This window comes from Pholis gunnellus (genome assembly GCF_910591455.1).
Source record: "Pholis gunnellus genome assembly, chromosome: 16".
NCBI classification, from domain to species: domain Eukaryota; kingdom Metazoa; phylum Chordata; class Actinopteri; order Perciformes; family Pholidae; genus Pholis; species Pholis gunnellus.
The window spans coordinates 22,192,666-22,208,811 of record NC_136543.1 but is presented as its reverse complement, the minus strand read 5'-3'; the positions used below and the strand labels follow the sequence as shown (position 1 = coordinate 22,208,811).

The 16,146-nt window shown below is 46.8% G+C and overlaps 2 protein-coding genes across 5 annotated transcripts in view; both read left to right on the top strand.

Annotated features, from left to right (window-relative positions):
- Nucleotides 1-7,005, top strand: part of gon4la (gon-4 like a) — a 12,537-nt gene extending 5,532 nt beyond the window's left edge. For 2 of the 3 annotated variants that reach the window (XM_079176539.1, XM_079176541.1), the window contains 16 exons: nt 980-1,190; nt 1,290-1,391; nt 1,473-1,513; nt 2,113-2,469; nt 2,552-2,638; nt 2,798-2,975; nt 3,171-3,321; nt 3,439-3,586; nt 3,674-3,790; nt 4,013-4,735; nt 4,815-4,889; nt 5,196-5,381; nt 5,457-5,600; nt 5,675-5,907; nt 5,989-6,091; nt 6,418-7,005. In XM_079176539.1, coding sequence (XP_079032665.1) covers nt 980-1,190; nt 1,290-1,391; nt 1,473-1,513; nt 2,113-2,469; nt 2,552-2,638; nt 2,798-2,975; nt 3,171-3,321; nt 3,439-3,586; nt 3,674-3,790; nt 4,013-4,735; nt 4,815-4,889; nt 5,196-5,381; nt 5,457-5,600; nt 5,675-5,907; nt 5,989-6,091; nt 6,418-6,501 — 2,940 coding nt within the window. In that variant the 3' untranslated portion in view covers nt 6,502-7,005. The remainder of the gene's footprint in view (nt 1-979; nt 1,191-1,289; nt 1,392-1,472; nt 1,514-2,112; nt 2,470-2,551; nt 2,639-2,797; nt 2,976-3,170; nt 3,322-3,438; nt 3,587-3,673; nt 3,791-4,012; nt 4,736-4,814; nt 4,890-5,195; nt 5,382-5,456; nt 5,601-5,674; nt 5,908-5,988; nt 6,092-6,417) is intronic. The other variant, XM_079176540.1, reaches the window with a different exon arrangement.
- A 736-nt stretch (nt 7,006-7,741) lies between these two features.
- LOC306708662 (protein disulfide-isomerase A3-like) lies at nt 7,742-15,580 on the top strand. Of its 2 annotated transcripts, none has more exons than XM_079176549.1 (13): nt 7,742-8,086; nt 8,304-8,382; nt 8,504-8,621; nt 8,717-8,824; nt 9,035-9,158; nt 10,716-10,829; nt 10,929-11,054; nt 11,915-12,097; nt 12,430-12,538; nt 12,764-13,033; nt 13,306-13,385; nt 13,478-13,535; nt 14,776-15,580. In XM_079176549.1, exons 1-13 carry the CDS (start codon nt 7,923-7,925, stop codon nt 14,863-14,865), a joined length of 1,623 nt encoding a protein of 540 aa, XP_079032675.1. In that variant the 5' UTR covers nt 7,742-7,922; the 3' UTR covers nt 14,866-15,580. The 2 variants fall into 2 exon arrangements, with proteins under 2 accessions (XP_079032675.1, XP_079032676.1); XM_079176550.1 differs by having other exon boundaries at nt 7,744-8,086; nt 12,764-12,892.
- The last annotated feature ends 566 nt before the right edge of the window (nt 15,581-16,146 follow it).

The following is a 16,146-nucleotide window of genomic DNA, read 5'->3' as shown; positions in this document are numbered from 1 at the left end:
AGGACCGGTCATAGAACTTAAGGACCGGTCATAGAACTTAAGGACGGGTCATAGAACTTAAGGACGGGTCATAGAACTTAAGGACCGGTCATAGAACTTAAGGACGGGTCATAGAACTTAAGGACCGGTCATAGAACTTAAGGACGGGTCATAGAACTTAAGGACGGGTCATAGAACTTAAGGACCGGTCATAGAACTTAAGGACCGGTCATAGAACTTAAGGACGGGTCATAGAACTTAAGGACGGGTCATAGAACTTAAGGACCGGTCATAGAACTTAAGGACCGGTCATAGAACTTAAGGACGGGTCATAGAACTTAAGGACCGGTCATAGAACTTAAGGACGGGTCATAGAACTTAAGGACCGGTCATAGAACTTAAGGACGGGTCATAGAACTTAAGGACCGGTCATAGAACTTAAGGACCGGTCATAGAACTTAAGGACGGGTCATAGAACTTAAGGACCGGTCATAGAACTTAAGGACGGGTCATAGAACTTAAGGACCGGTCATAGAACTTAAGGACCGGTCATAGAACTTAAGGACCGGTCGGTAGAGCTGAAGGACCGGTCATAGAACTTAAGGACCGGTCATAGAACTTAAGGACCGGTCATAGAACTTAAGGACGGGTCATAGAACTTAAGGACCGGTCATAGAACTTAAGGACCGGTCATAGAACTAAAGCACCGGTCGGTAGAGCTGAAGGACCGGTCATAGAACTTAAGGACCGGTCATAGAACTTAAGGACCGGTCATAGAACTTAAGGACGGGTCATAGAACTTAAGGACCGGTCATAGAACTTAAGGACCGGTCATAGAACTTAAGGACCGGTCATAGAACTAAAGCACCGGTCGGTAGAGCTGAAGGACCGGACCAGCATTGGTTCGTGGAATATCAGAACTGAAGGTCTCGTATATTCTGTATTTAAATAGAAACGAGCTGTTGATCTGTAGACTTGATTGATCACTTGTGTCCGTCAGCCTTTGCCTGAGTCGGAGGACGAAGCGGGTCTGATGGCGTACCGGACTCGGTCCAAGCGTCCTCTACGTGACGTCCCGCTCGGCCGGCTGGAGGCGGAGCTCCGAGCTCCCGACATTACACCCGACATGTACGAGTCCAGCTCCGTCCACGAGGACAGGGACTGGACCGATTGGCTGAGAGGCCTGATGACCTCAGACATGGAGAACGAAGGTGTGTGTGTGTGTGTGTGTGGCTCTGTGACCCTGATGCTGTGTGAACACGGCACCGTTTTCTGTCTATGTAACACACTGTTCTGTGTCACTCTACCAGAGGAGTGTGATGATGAAGATGATCCAGAGTACAACTTCCTGGCCGACACCGATGAACCCGATGTGGAGGATTACCGTGACGACAAGGCCGTCCGCATCACCAGTCAGTGTGCACATCCTCATGTGATGTCATTTAAACATGTTAGATTCATACTGACGGTCTGTCGTGGTGTTTGTCCTGCAGAGAAGGAGGTGAATGAGCTGATGGAGGAGCTGTTTGAAACGGTGAGTCTCTCCAGTCTTCACTCAGGACGGGCTAGCTTAGCATAAAGACTGGAAACAGATGGAAACAGCTAGCCTGGCTCTGTCCAGAGGGAACAAAATCCACCTGCCAGCATCTCTAAAGCTCACTGATAAACAGTCTGTAGAGCTTCAGGACCAGTCGGTAGAGCTTCAGGACCAGTCGGTAGAGCTTCAGGACCAGTCGGTAGAGCTTCAGGACCAGTGGGTAGAGCTTCAGGACCAGTGGGTAGAGCTTCAGGACCAGTGGGTAGAGCTTCAGCACCAGTGGGTAGAGCTTCAGGACCAGTGGGTAGAGCTTCAGCACCAGTCGGTAGAGCTTCAGGACCAGTGGGTAGAGCTTCAGGACCAGTGGGTAGAGCTTCAGGACCAGTGGGTAGAGCTTTAGGACCAGTGGGTAGAGCTTCAGGACCAGTGGGTAGAGCTTCAGGACCAGTCGGTAGAGCTTCAGGACCAGTGGGTAGAGCTTCAGCACCAGTCGGTAGAGCTTCAGCACCAGTCGGTAGAGCTTCAGCACCAGTCGGTAGAGCTTTAGGTACACTCGTCCTTTCACGCACCTTCAGCTGCTGGTGTTTGTGTTTCAGTTGAAAGAAGACCTGGCGGCGGGACAGGAAGTGGAAGATGAAGGCCACGAGGAAGAGGAGGAGCCTCAGGAGGAGTGTGTTCAAACACACACACCTCAGGAGCAGCACGACTCGTATGTAACACACACCAACACAATAACACAACAACCGACACACACCGACCCTCTCTGCTTCCATCACAGAGGACCGGGAGACGAGGAGGACGAACCAATCACAGAGCTGCGTCTGGTGAGGCAGCAGGTGGAGTTCATGAGGAAGAGACAGCAGCTCGGACTGACACACACACACAACCCAGAGCCGCACACACTGAAGCTGAGCGCACAGCAGAGGAGCCGCCTGCAGCAGCAGCTCCAACAGGTACTAATACCAGTGTGTACATGTAGTACAAGTACACTCTAGTTTGTGTATATAATATATTAATACTTTCTCCGTCTCTCAGCACGTCCAGCTGCTGACTCAGATTCACCTGCTGAGTTCACCTGTAGTCAAACTGAAGAGTGAAGCGGAGACCAGCAGACAGTTCCTGGTAACACACACACACACACACACACACACACCCTGACTGGTCTCACACACACACACACACACACCCTGACTGGTCTCACACACACACACACACACACCCTGACTGGTCTCACACACACACACACACACACACACCCTGACTGGTCTCGTGTCCCCTCAGTGTGAGTTGGACCTGTTGGCTCAGAGAGGAGAACTCTTGATGTCTTCAGGACGTCCTGGTTTCTGCAGCGTCTTCAGAGCCTCCAACCTAAAGGGGGCGCTGCTGCTCCTGGAGGAGCTGCAGGAGACCCCCATCAGATACCAGCAGCAGGTCCACCCACCGGACTCCAGAGGACACAGTGAGTCCGCATTTATAAATATATATATATAAACTGTAGTAGAACCCACTTTAAAACTTGTGTGTGTGTGTGTGTGTGTGTGTGTGTGTGTGTGTGTGTGTGTGTGTGTGTGTGTGTGTGTGTGTGTGTGTGTGTGTGTGTGTGTGTGTGTGTGTGTGTGTGTGTGTGTGTGTGTGTGTGTGTGTGTGTGTGTAGTGCGGTGTTTCCCCGTCCTCCCAGCTGAACTCTCCTGGATCTTCTCCACTCGTCGGGTCTTCCTCTACCCAGAGCTGCTGCCCTCTGCTAGTCTGGACCCAGACCTCTACTGCCCCCGCAGGACTGCTGCTTTCACTGCAGCTGAGGACTGGTACTACACACACACACACGCTGAGATATACACAACACACAGAGACAGACACACACTCACTCTGAGAGATACACACACACACACCATTGAGTGACAGCAGTGTGTGTGTGTCCTCAGCCTCCTGGTTCTGGGCCTCAGGAACATGGAGGGCTCACGTGACCCCACTAAGCTGGTGTCTCAGTTCCTGGTGAGGAAGACTCTGGTCCAGGTCCGCCGGAGAATCCTGCAGTGCTGTAGACCTGGTTCACCGGACAACATCGTCAAGGTAACGCTCACACTGCTGGTCTCTGCTGGTCTCTGCTGGTCTCTGCTGGTCTCTGCTAGACTCGATGTGACCTGATGTCCTCTGCAGGCCTTCAGGTATCAGCGGGTCCTGTGGCCGATGCTGGTGTCCTGCCGGCAGGTGGACCCGGCAGAGCGGCGTCCCCCAGTGGAGAGAGAGGAGGAGGCCATGCCCCTGTGGCTGCTGGTACGTCACTTCCTGTTCTTTCACATTAAAAGCCTAGATATAAAAACAATATATAAAAATGAGGCTTTGAACCTTAATTTAACACTCGACTTGTGTATTTTATTTTGAAGTGGATCCTGTTTATCAAGTTTTCTTTATTGTCTGAAACGTTTTTATTGTGAAGCTTCATCAACAAACAGAAAGTCAAAATAAAACCATAACACCCCCCCCCCCCCCTCACAGAGGAGCCTTCCTGCCATCTACACCGCCATCAAAGACTATAACAGCCCATCTGGCTCCGCCTCCAAGGCCCCACCCCCCTGTCAGACTCACCTGACCCTCCTCCGCTCCTCCTGTGACACCTACAGCTTCCCCCCCGGCACCGTGTACCCCCCCCGCCTCCCCAAATGTCTCGACTTCAGGCGCATTGGCTTTGTGCTGCAGCAGCCCCTCCCTCACAGACGGACAGGCTCCTCCCCCCTCCCTCACAGACGGACAGGCTCCTCCCCCCTCCCGCACAGACGGACAGGCTCCTCCCCCCTCCCTCACAGACGGACAGGCTCCTCCCCTCCTCGAGTCCTCCTCCGTCACCTCCTGAACAGGACGGACACCTCTGCTGACATCATCACCGTCTCATCCGTCTCCATGACGATCAGAGAGCGAATCAGACGCCACTATCAGACCCTCACCAGCCTGAGGAGGAAGTCTTCACCTGAAGGACTGAATGGGGGAGGAGCCAGGAGGAGGAGCCATGAAGAGGCTGTAACTCCTCCCAGTGAAGGCCACGCCCCCGATGATGTAACCAGGACCAATGATGAAGAGGAGGAAGAGGAGAGCGAGGTCCTCCTGGTTCTCTCTGACTCTTCACCCAGCTCAACAGGAAGTGAGGAGGCAGATAGGGAACAGGAAGTGACATCGACGCCATGCACAGCCGATGATGATGATGAGTCCTTCATCCTGCTGCAGGTCTGAAGTGTTTTAGATTTCATATTTTATGTACGTCTATAAAAAACACATCTATGACCCGCTGTCTGTGTGTGTGCAGGAGGCTTCAGGTGATGAAGATGATCAGAGACAGACTGAGGATGACGAGGTGTTTGCTGAGGACTATCTGCTCAGAGTGAGACCCGTCTGTGGTTCAGTAACTGTGTGTGTGTCAGTGGATGCCGTCTGTCCTGACTTCCTGTTACCCGACTTCGTTACCTGACTTCCTGTGTTTCCCTACTTCCTGTGTTTCCTGTTACCTAACTTCCTGTTAGCTGTTACCTGACTTCCTGTTTCCTGTTTTCTGACTTCCTGTTACCTGACTTCCTTTTATCTGACTTCCTGTTACCTACGTTACCTGACTTCCTGTTTCCTGACTTCCTGTTTCCTGTTACCTATGTTTCCTGACTTCCTGTTTTCTGACTTCCTGTTTCCTGTCCAGGTGTGTGAGGCGGTCCAGGTGTCCCCGGGCGTCCCTGACCAGCTGCTCCAGGTTCTGGACCGGTGGTCCTCATCCTCAGCAGAGCTTCTGTTCGGAGCTCTGAGTCGAGTTCTTCGTCCGTGGCCTCAGCTGCTCAGAGACTTTGCCGCCTTCCTGAACCGCCAACAGGCTCGCCGCTGTGGGCTGGTGGGTGACATCGCTGTGACATCATCGCTGTGACATCACAGACCCTCACTCTTCTTCTGTGGTTTTGTTCCTCAGCTGACGGAGCAGCGGCTGTTTGAACGCAGCCGGAGGTTTCTACGGCGACTGGGGCGGAAACTGGGAGTAGACTCCTCCCCCTTTCAGCAGGTGGTGTCGGTGCTGCAGGGAAGCTCCACCCCCTCACCTGAGGACATGGTCAAGGTGTTTCTCTCTCCGTTTGGATCAGAAGGTTTAGTTTGAACTAAAGAATCTAAATGTTAAATAAGTCTTCTCAGATCTCGTCTCTCCTCAGACGACACGCCCACCTGCACCGGGAATTCTGGGAGTTCTTCCAGCAGCTTCACGGCTCAGAGACGGACTACGTGTCCCAGAATCCTCCTCTCCATGGCAATGGGAAGAGAGTGGAGCGTCGGGAGGCGGAGCCAGAGGAGGCGGAGTCAGAGCAACCGGTCTGCGCCAAAAACATGTCAATGACGTCGACGGGAGAGAAAGTGGTGGAGTGGACACGGTGAGAGACAGACAGACAGACAGACAGACTTGTCTCCTGGTGAAGAGTCTCCGTCTCTCTAACCTCTAACTCTTCCTGCAGTGAGGCGGACCGCGCCATCCTGACAGCCTGTCAGCAGAGAGGAGCCAACAGGAAGACATTCAGACAGGTCTCCTCCCACCTGGGGAACAAGACCGCCCAACAGGTGAGAGGGGGCGGGGCTTCAGCTTCTTCTGTAAACATTAAGATGTTAATTAATATACCTCCAGGTGAGAAGGGGCGGGGCTTCAGCTTCTTCTGTAATCATTAATATGTTAATTAATATACCTCCAGGTGAGAGGGGGCGGGGCTTCAGCTTCTTCTGTAAACATTAAGATGTTAATTAATATACCTCCAGGTGAGAAGGGGCGGGGCTTCAGCTTCTTCTTCTGTAATCATTAATATGTTAATTAATATACCTCCAGGTGAGAGGGGGCGGGGCTTCAGCTTCTTCTTCTGTAATCATTAATATGTTAATTCATATTCCAACAGGTGAGCCTCCGGTTCTCAGACCTGATGAATCTGTTCCACTCCGCCAACCTCCAGAAGTCCACTTCCTGTTCCTCAGAGGACTGAACGCAGGACCAATCACGGTGGAGAGCTGAGACTCTAGAGGCGGGTCTACATCAGGATGTTTGATCCCATTAGAACCTTCACCCAGGACCACTGGAGGGGGTGTGGTCTCGCGGAGTCACAGTGACAGGGGGTGTGGCCTCAGTGAGTAGGGGCGGAGTCACTGTGAGGACAAATGACATTTGAATCATTTAGTTTCCTTTTATTTGACAGAGTGGATGTTTACAGATATTATTTATGTTTATTAAAGAAAACAAAGATTAAAAACCACTAATATTCCTGAGTGTCAGTCTTCCCATGATGCACCAGGGCTGAACACTCCCATGATTCCTAGCGGCCTTAATGAACGTGTTTGTGAAGGTTTTATAGATTTGATTCATATTGAATGTGAATGAATAAAGCATTGTTTCTGTCATTTTATTTATTTAGATACAAAAACGTGAAGAGAATCCTGCTGTTAACAAGAACCTAATGAGTTTAAAGTGTTTAAACCAAATGTTGTTGACCTTTAGTTCATAGAGCAGCACTTTAAAATAAAAGAGCACAACACACTACTTTAGATTCATTATGAACTTTGCGCAAAACAATGAGATTAATCAACATTAAAAATGTTAATCGTTGCCCAGCACAGATATATAGATAAGTGTTGTTTAATGTTATCTTCATGGACCATCTTAGGCTGTGAGTATAAGGTTTCGTAGTAATCTTTGAAGGTCTTATATCTAATGTGACCAGAACGTTATCGATCCTTTGATCATTATATATCTGAATCATTTCAAAGTTAACATATAACTTGTGTCTTCGGATCCTTTTTCGTGCTAACACTCTTCTCCTCTTGACTGGACCACTCGGGACATTCACATGTTTTTATATATATATATTATTCCGTGAGTTGCGATATATCTGGGAGCGTCTGACTGCCTCGAACTACTCCATCAGCAAACCGGAAGACCCTAACTTACTCCTATTTGATTTATAAACCTCTCGGTCGGTAGAGGGCCAATGAACGGCTACATGACGTCACCACTAACGGAGCTAGACCAATCAGAGAGCGTCTTGACATCCCGCCCTTCATGTGACAGCTGGAGGGATGGTCAAGTTTCACAGGTTGAAACCGGAAGCAGTAATCCTGCCTTCACAGTAAAAGCATCAGATAATCGTGGACGTATCTACATGAGACACTACGCATGTGTGGAAGAGTTAAATGTGACGTTTCACTTGAGATAATAGTCATGTAATCACTGTCGAACTTTGAAACACTCAGCTCGACACGGACACGTCTTTTATTTTGGAATCTGTGACCGGACGCGTGAGTCGCGCGGACCCCGGTGACCGTGAGTGTCGCGCGGAGGTTCTGTGTTCATCGGCCACGGTCTCCTTCACGTCTCTTAAACATCTCCCATCATTCCTCGTTTCTTTCCAACATGGCGGCCGCCATCCGCCTCCTTCCCGCCGCCGTCATGCTCGCGCTGTCTTGTTTTCCCTCCGCGGTGTCCTCGCGCAGAGACGTGCTCGAGCTCGGTGACGCGGACTTCGACTACCTGTCAACGGGGCATGAGACCATGCTGGTGAAATTCTACGCTCCATGGTAACGGTTAGCTTAGCATAGCTAGCTCATGAGCAGATAACCGTGTTGTTATATTGTGATGTAATAATGGCGGACATTCATCCTCTTCCTCTCCTCCACTCCTCCCTCTGTCCTTCCTTTCCTTACCTCCCCTCCCTCCTCCCCTACTTTGTTTCCCCCATCCTCTGTTTCCTTCCTTCCTTCCCTTCCCTTCCGTCCTTCCTTACTCTCCTCTCAGGTGTGGTCATTGTAAGAAATTAGCTCCAGAGTTTGACAAAGCAGCGACAAGACTGAAGGGAAGCGTCCAGCTGGCCAAGGTAACGTCTTCATCACCTTCATCTTCATCAAACCTGTCTCACAGAGTGTTGACGTTAACTAGAAGTCTGTCAATATATACAATCCTGTCTCACCTGTCTCTTCCTGTCTCACCTGTCTCAGGTGGACTGTACAGCTCACTCAGAGACCTGTGGTCGTTTCGGGGTCTCTGGTTACCCGACCCTGAAGATCTTCAGGAACGGAAGAGACTCCGCCCCCTACGACGGACCTCGCAGCGCAGGTAAACAAAGACACAAACTCAAACAAACAAACAAATGTTTAGTGTGTGTGCAAACAAACGTGTGTGTGTGTGTGTGTGTGTGTGTGTGTGTTCAGATGGGATCTATCACTACATGAAGAAGCAGACCGGACCAGACTCAGTTCACCTGAAGACTGAAGAAGACCTCCAGACCTTCATCACCCACTACGATGCCAGTGTCGTCGGTTGGTCACGTGTTATTCCTACGTTATGACACGCTGTCACCTGACATGATGTCACCTGACTTAACGTGGCGTTTGTCATGTTACTTTACGTGACTTTGCTTTCATTATGACGTTACCTGTTGTATCATAACAAGCTAGAAGCTAAGTCATGCTATGCTACGTAGCACCTCCTGTGTGGTTCTATGACCTGTGTGTGTTTCTGTGTCTCAGGTGTGTTTTCAGACGGATCTCATCTGTCAGAGTTCCTGAGAGCTGCAGCTCTGCTGAGAGAACAGTTCAGATTCGCTCACACTGCCGATGTGAAGCTGGGGGAGAAACACGGAGTGAAGTCAGAGTGAGTACAAACACTGATCCGCATGGACTCCTTCAGCAGGTGGAACCTGATCGGAACCTCAAGCAAAGCTCTACTCGTATCAGGTGACGAGGATGTGAGTTCTACCTGCTGAAGAAGGACTTGAGATGTGGCTGAAAGCTCCAGGAATGGCTCAGTAAGCTGGAGTTACTCTGCAGTGTTTCCCCGACCGTTATATCAGGGGGAGCCCCGCCCCCTCTCGAAGGTCGAGTTCATTTTGTTTAATTTTATTTTCTCTATCGCACCAGATCACAACAGAAGTCATGAAGGTTGTGTAGAACAGGTCTACAGCTGCTTCTTCTGTTAAACACACTAACAGCTTCATGTTATTTATCTCATTTACAGACAGAATGTCATTCTGTCTCCACGTGGTCGCGTTTACAATCCTCCTCTGCTCTCTGTATCGCACACGGCGGCGTTCCGCCCCGATGCGCACACACACACACAGACACGTGCACGCGCGCCCACACACAGGTGAGCACACTCCCACCAGCGGACAGAGAGAGCTTCGGAAAATATGCCGCGTCAACCAGCTGAAAAGCAGAAACAATATCTGCATGTTTTAAACGCTCCATGTGGTGAAGAGGGCAACACTCGCTCTCCTGCGAGTAGCAGCCGGAGCAGCTCTGCTGTTTTGACCCAGCTTGGCTGTCAGAGGGGAAATACTCTAAATATAAATATAAATATAGAGTATCCCTGCCAGTCAACACCATGATTCCCCCCCAAAGCTGTAAACCTAGGGGAAACACTGCTCTGTGTCCGTCCTTACTCTGTGTCGTTACTCTGTGTCGTTACTCTGTGTCGTTACTCTGTCGTTACTCTGTGTCGTTACTCTGTGACGTTACTCTGTGACGTTACTCTGTGACGTTACTCTGTGTCGTTACTCTGTGTCGTTACTCTGTCGGTACTCTGTCGTTACTCTGTGACGTTACTCTGTGACGTTACTCTGTGTCGTTACTCTGTGTCGTTACTCTGTGTCGTTACTCTGTGTCGTTACTCTGTGACGTTACTCTGTGTCGTTACTCTGTGTCGTTACTCTGTGTCGTTACTCTGTGTCGTTACTCTGTGTCGTTACTCTGTGACGTTACTCTGTGTCGTTACTCTGTGTCGTTACTCTGTGTCGTTACTATGTGTCGTTACTATGTGTCGTTACTCTGTGTCGTTACTCTGTGACGTTACTGTGTCGTTACTCTGTGTCGTTACTCTGTGTCGTTACTATGTGTCGTTACTCTGTGTCGTTACTCTGTGACGTTACTCTGTGTCGTTACTCTGTGACGTTACTCTGTGTCGTTACTCTGTGTCGTTACTCTGTGTCGTTACTATGTGTCGTTACTATGTGTCGTTACTATGTGTCGTTACTATGTGTCGTTACTCTGTGTCGTTACTCTGTCGGTACTCTGTCGTTACTCTGTGTCGTTACTCTGTGTCGTTACTCTGTCACATTACTTTATAAAGTTACTTTGTGTTGCGTTACTTCATGTTACATGACAGCACATTTGTTCATGTGACTTGACGTTATATTTTCTATTTATTTTTCAGGGGTGTGTTGTTGTTCAGACCTCCCAGACTGTCCAATAAGTTTGAGGAGAGTGTCGTGGTCTTTCAAGATTTCCTGACCATCGGGTCTCTGAGACGCTTCATCAGAGATAACATGTAAGACTCTCTCATTCACTTCAATGTAGTTTGATCACAGCAGCATCTAGTGGCTAATACAGGAACTACCTGTCTCTCTCTCTACCTGTCGGTCTGCAGTTATGGTCTATGTCCTCACATGACTGTGGAGAACAGAGATAGTCTGAGAGTTCGTGACCTGCTGACAGCGTACTACGACCTCGACTTCCGTCGCAACATCCGAGGGTCCAACTATTGGAGAAACAGGTAACACACATACACAGGTAACACACATACACAGGTAACACACATGTACAGGTAACACACATACACAGGTAACACACATGTACAGGTAACACACATACACAGGTAACACACATACACAGGTAACACACATGTACAGGTAACACACATACACAGGTAACACACATGTACAGGTAACACACATGTACAGGTAACACACATGTACAGGTAACACACATACACAGGTAACACATGTACACAGGTAACACACATACACAGGTAACACACATACACAGGTAACACATGTACACAGGTAACACACATACACAGGTAACACACATACACAGGTAACACACATGTACAGGTAACACACATACACAGGTAACACACATACACAGGTAACGCACATGTACAGGTAACACACATGTACAGGTAACACACATGTACAGGTAACACACATACACAGGTAACACATGTACACAGGTAACACACATGTACAGGTAACACACATACACAGGTAACACATGTACAGGTAACACACATGCACAGGTAACACACATGTACAGGTAACACACGTACACAGGTAACACATGCACAGGTAACACACATACACAGGTAACACACATGTACAGGTAACACACGTACACAGGTAGCACAGGTAACACATGTACAGGTAACATACATGTACAGGTAACATACATGTACAGGTAACACACATACACAGGTAACACACATGTACAGGTAACACACATGTACAGGTAACATACATGTACATGTAACACACGTGTAACACATATACACAGGTTACACATACACAGGTAAACACGTACACAATCTGGACCAGCTTTGTGTTTGTCGTTGAGCCCCTTGTGTCTCATTGCCAGGGTGATGAAGATGGCGTCTACATTTTCTAGGCGTGGCCTGACATTCTCTGTAGCCAATAAGAAGGACTTCCTGTTTGAGCTGGAGGACGACTTCGGCCTCGGGACATCAGATGGGGGGGACCTGCCGTTCGTCACCATCCGGACCAAACTGGGCCACAAGTACACCATGAGAGAGGAGTTCACGTACGTAACCAAACCAGAACCAGCTTTATTGCTCGTGTGTGTACACACACATCTCTCAATAAACAAGACAAATATATAAAGAATGAAAAAGGGCAGAAAACAAGTAGAACAGATGTAAGTATAAATATTTAACAGCTATATACAATATAAGTATAAATATATATCCAGATGTGTGTGTGTGTGTGTGTGTGTGTGTGTGTGTGTGTGTGTGTGTGTGTGTGTGTGTGTGTGTGTGTGTGTGTGTGTGTGTGTGTGTGTGTGTGTGTGTGTGTGTGTGTGTGTCTCTGTCTTATGATGTTCCAGTACTCAGGTTATTGTTGTCTGTGTTTCAGGAGGGACGGTCAGTCTCTGGAGAGGTTTCTACACGATTATTTTGCAGGTCGACTCAAACGTTACATTAAGTCTGAACCGATACCTGAGAGAAACACTGCTGCTGTCAAGGTGAGAACAAGACCTTTATCCATCTCTCAGGTCTGATTTCTAACTCTCTGACTCTCTGACTCTTTGACTCTCTGACTCTTTGACTCTCTGACTCTTTGACTCTCTGACTCTCTGACTCTTTGACTCTGACTCTCTGACTCTTTGACTCTCTGACTCTTTGACTCTCTGACTCTTTGACTCTTTGACTCTCTGACTCTTTGACTCTCTGACTCTCTGACCTTGCAGGTGGTTGTTGCAGAGTCTTTTGATGACGTCGTCAATGATCGAGAGAAAGATGTTCTGATCCAGTTTTACTCTCGGTCCTGTTCACACTGCAAGAAACTGGAGCCGGTCTACAGAGAGCTGGCTGAGACGGTAGGTCATCATCATCATCATCATCATCATCATCATCATCATCATCATCATCATCATCATCATCATCATCATCATCATCATCATCATCATCATCATCATCATCATCATCATCATCATCATCATCAGCAGAAGAACATCTCTGTAGGACCACATGTCCCATCAGCCCTTTACTTCTTTATTGTAACTAAACACTGAGAGGATATCTAGTGGTTTAGGGTTCTAGTGGCTCTTTAAATGTAATCCATGATGTTTTCAGGACCAGAGTCCAGAAGCTCCTCTTCTGGTCCTATTCTTCATGTCTTCATGTCTCTATGTCTTCATGATGTAACGAGGACTCGTCTCTGGTCTTCATGTCTTCATGTCTTCTGTTCTCTGGTCTTCGTGATGTAACGAGGACTCTTCTCCGTCCTCAGCTGTCATCTGATCCAAACATCGTCATCGCCAAGATGAACGCCGCCGACAACGACGTCCCGCAGGGATACGACGTCCAGGGGTGAGAGCGGTTTAAAGCTGGACGGGGATCAGGTCTTCATTCTGGTCTCTCTGAGGGATCAGGTCTTCATTCTGGTATCTGTCTCTCTGCAGGTATCCCACCATTTATTTTGCTCCAGTGGGGAAGAAGGACGAGCCCATCAGATACGAGGTGAACGCACACGAGCTGTGTCTCAATTCAGGGGCTGCATCCTTCAGAGGACCCGGCCTTCACGGCCTACGTGGGCCGCGTCCTTTGAGACGGCCTACGCTACAGAGCACTTCCTGTTCACGTCACCAGCTGTCCCCCCCCCTCTTGCTGCTCCCGTATATATATATATATATATATATATATATATCCCAGTGTGATTGATCTTAACGTTACCGGACTTAAAGTGATATTTCAGGTTCACTACCGTCTACCTGAGCTCACGTTGGTCCGTTTATGTTCATGATATGAAATATGAATCATCTGTAAAATCATCACATTAGTAATTATTCAACCTCTGAGGTTTGAAAGTGAAGTTATTAAAAGTTGCTTTAAGGCTAAACTACGGTCGGATGCAGGCAGCCGGTAACAGCGCAGCGGCTAACGTCAGTTAGCTTATCAGTTACTAACGTAACTTAACGGATCACTTTAACACTCGTGATGTCATGAGATCTCTTATTTAGCTTCAACATTAGTATCGGTGACATTCGAGTGACACTTACATTTAAGAGTGAATGCTGCCGCTTCTCCAGCTCTCGCATCACTCACCGCCATGTTTGTTCAAATAAAATGTTCATCGGCACGCAATGCATCTTGGGATATGCTGGGCCGCGAAGGATCCATCAGATGTGTCCTCCAGATCTGGGACCTGAAGGCCGCATTCGTTGGCTGCATTTGAAGGAGTCTTCAACAAACATGTGATCTGGGAGCGAGTCCAGCGCTGTGACGCAACTGGTCTACGAAGGATGCAGACCCTGAACCGTGACACAGCTACTCTCTGTGTGTTGATGACTCTGTGTGTTGACGACTCTTTGTGTTGACGACTCTTTGTGTTGACGACTCTGTGTGTTGACGACTCTTTGTGTTGACGACTCTTTGTGTTGACGACTCTGTGTGTTGACGACTCTGTGTGTTGACGACTCTGTGTGTTGACGACTCTTTGTGTTGACGACTCTGTGTGTTGACGACTCTTTGTGTTGACGACTCTGTGTGTTGACGACTCTGTGTGTTGACGACTCTGTGTGTTGACGACTCTGTGTGTTGACGACTCTTTGTGTTGACGACTCTGTGTGTTGACGACTCTGTGTGTTGACGACTCTGTGTGTTGACGACTCTTTGTGTTGATGACTCTTTTTGTTAACAGCTCTGGTAATGACTCTGCGTGTTAATGATTCTTCGTGTTAACGACTCTTTTTGTCTTCAGGGGGGTCGAGAGCTCAGAGACTTCCTGAAGTTCCTGAAAAGCGAGGCGAGTCGCCACCTGGTTGTCGGCGGATTGAAGACTGAACTCTGACAGGTTTTCATCCAACCAGCTGGTCAGGACCTGAGACGGTCCAATCAGATTCCTCCGCTATCATGATGTCATCGGTGACATCACCGGTCTGCCTGCTGAATGTTTTTTTTATATTTTTATTTCTGTTTAGAGACGTTTACGTGTTGGACTAAGGGGTCTGTTCAAAGGCATTCTGGGAAACATAGTAAAACCGCGAGTACGACAGAGTTTAACAAATCTGATAATTTATCAGTTTGTTACTTTTTTAAATCAGGTGATTTGTTTGTATTTGTGAGAAGTTAGCTTGGACTTTTTACAGTGTAAAAATAAACAGCGTCTGGTGGACGTTCATCAAACGATCAATCAATCAATATATCTTTATTTCAACGCAATATTCACAGAGTGACAGGCTGAGTTCTTGGTTGTTTCATCATGTTTTTATTTATATTAATTTATTTCATTGTGTTTTTTATTTATATTAATTTATTTCATTGTGTTTTTTATTTATATTAATTTATTTCATTGTGTTTTTTATTTATATTAATTTATTTCATTGTGTGTTTTATTTATATTAATTTATTTCATTGTGTTTTTTTTATATTAATTTATTTCATTGTGTTTTTTATTTGTTTTAATTTATTTCATTGTGTGTTTTTTATTTATATTAATTGATTTGAATTTGTTTTTTATTAATTGATTTCATGATATTTTTGTGTATTTGAATATTAGCAGAGCTTCTTTGTACATTTAGTATTTAATAAAACTTTATGATTGAATATCATAATCTGTGATTCTTCTTAACTTCTCATCACGTGAACAAACAGAAGCTCATCAGGGTTTCATGCTTAGCGAGCCGTTGTTCGCATGTTATTAATGCTAAATAAAGTTAGCAGTATAAAGCATTTGCTCTAGAAACTATAAATTAAAACAATTCTACGAACAAAAAGGAACTTCTACAGATATAAGAGGAAATAATATGACAATGAGATGGATTAGTAATAACTTAAATAATAATAATATTAGCAAATAATGACCATTGATGGCAAGTGGAATCATTAACTCTGTTACATGAAGATATTTGTTTCTATTAAAATAATAAATATCACACAAAACTAAATTATACTTCATTAAATCTGTAAATATAACATGAATAAACACTTTAATCATTGTATGATGTCATCAGAGAAAAGTATTTCTAATAAATACTGTATAAATGTATATTATATTTATTGTTGTAGAAATCCTTAAATATGTTTTTAACACAATAAACTAACCTAACAATCTATAATCTACTAAAATATT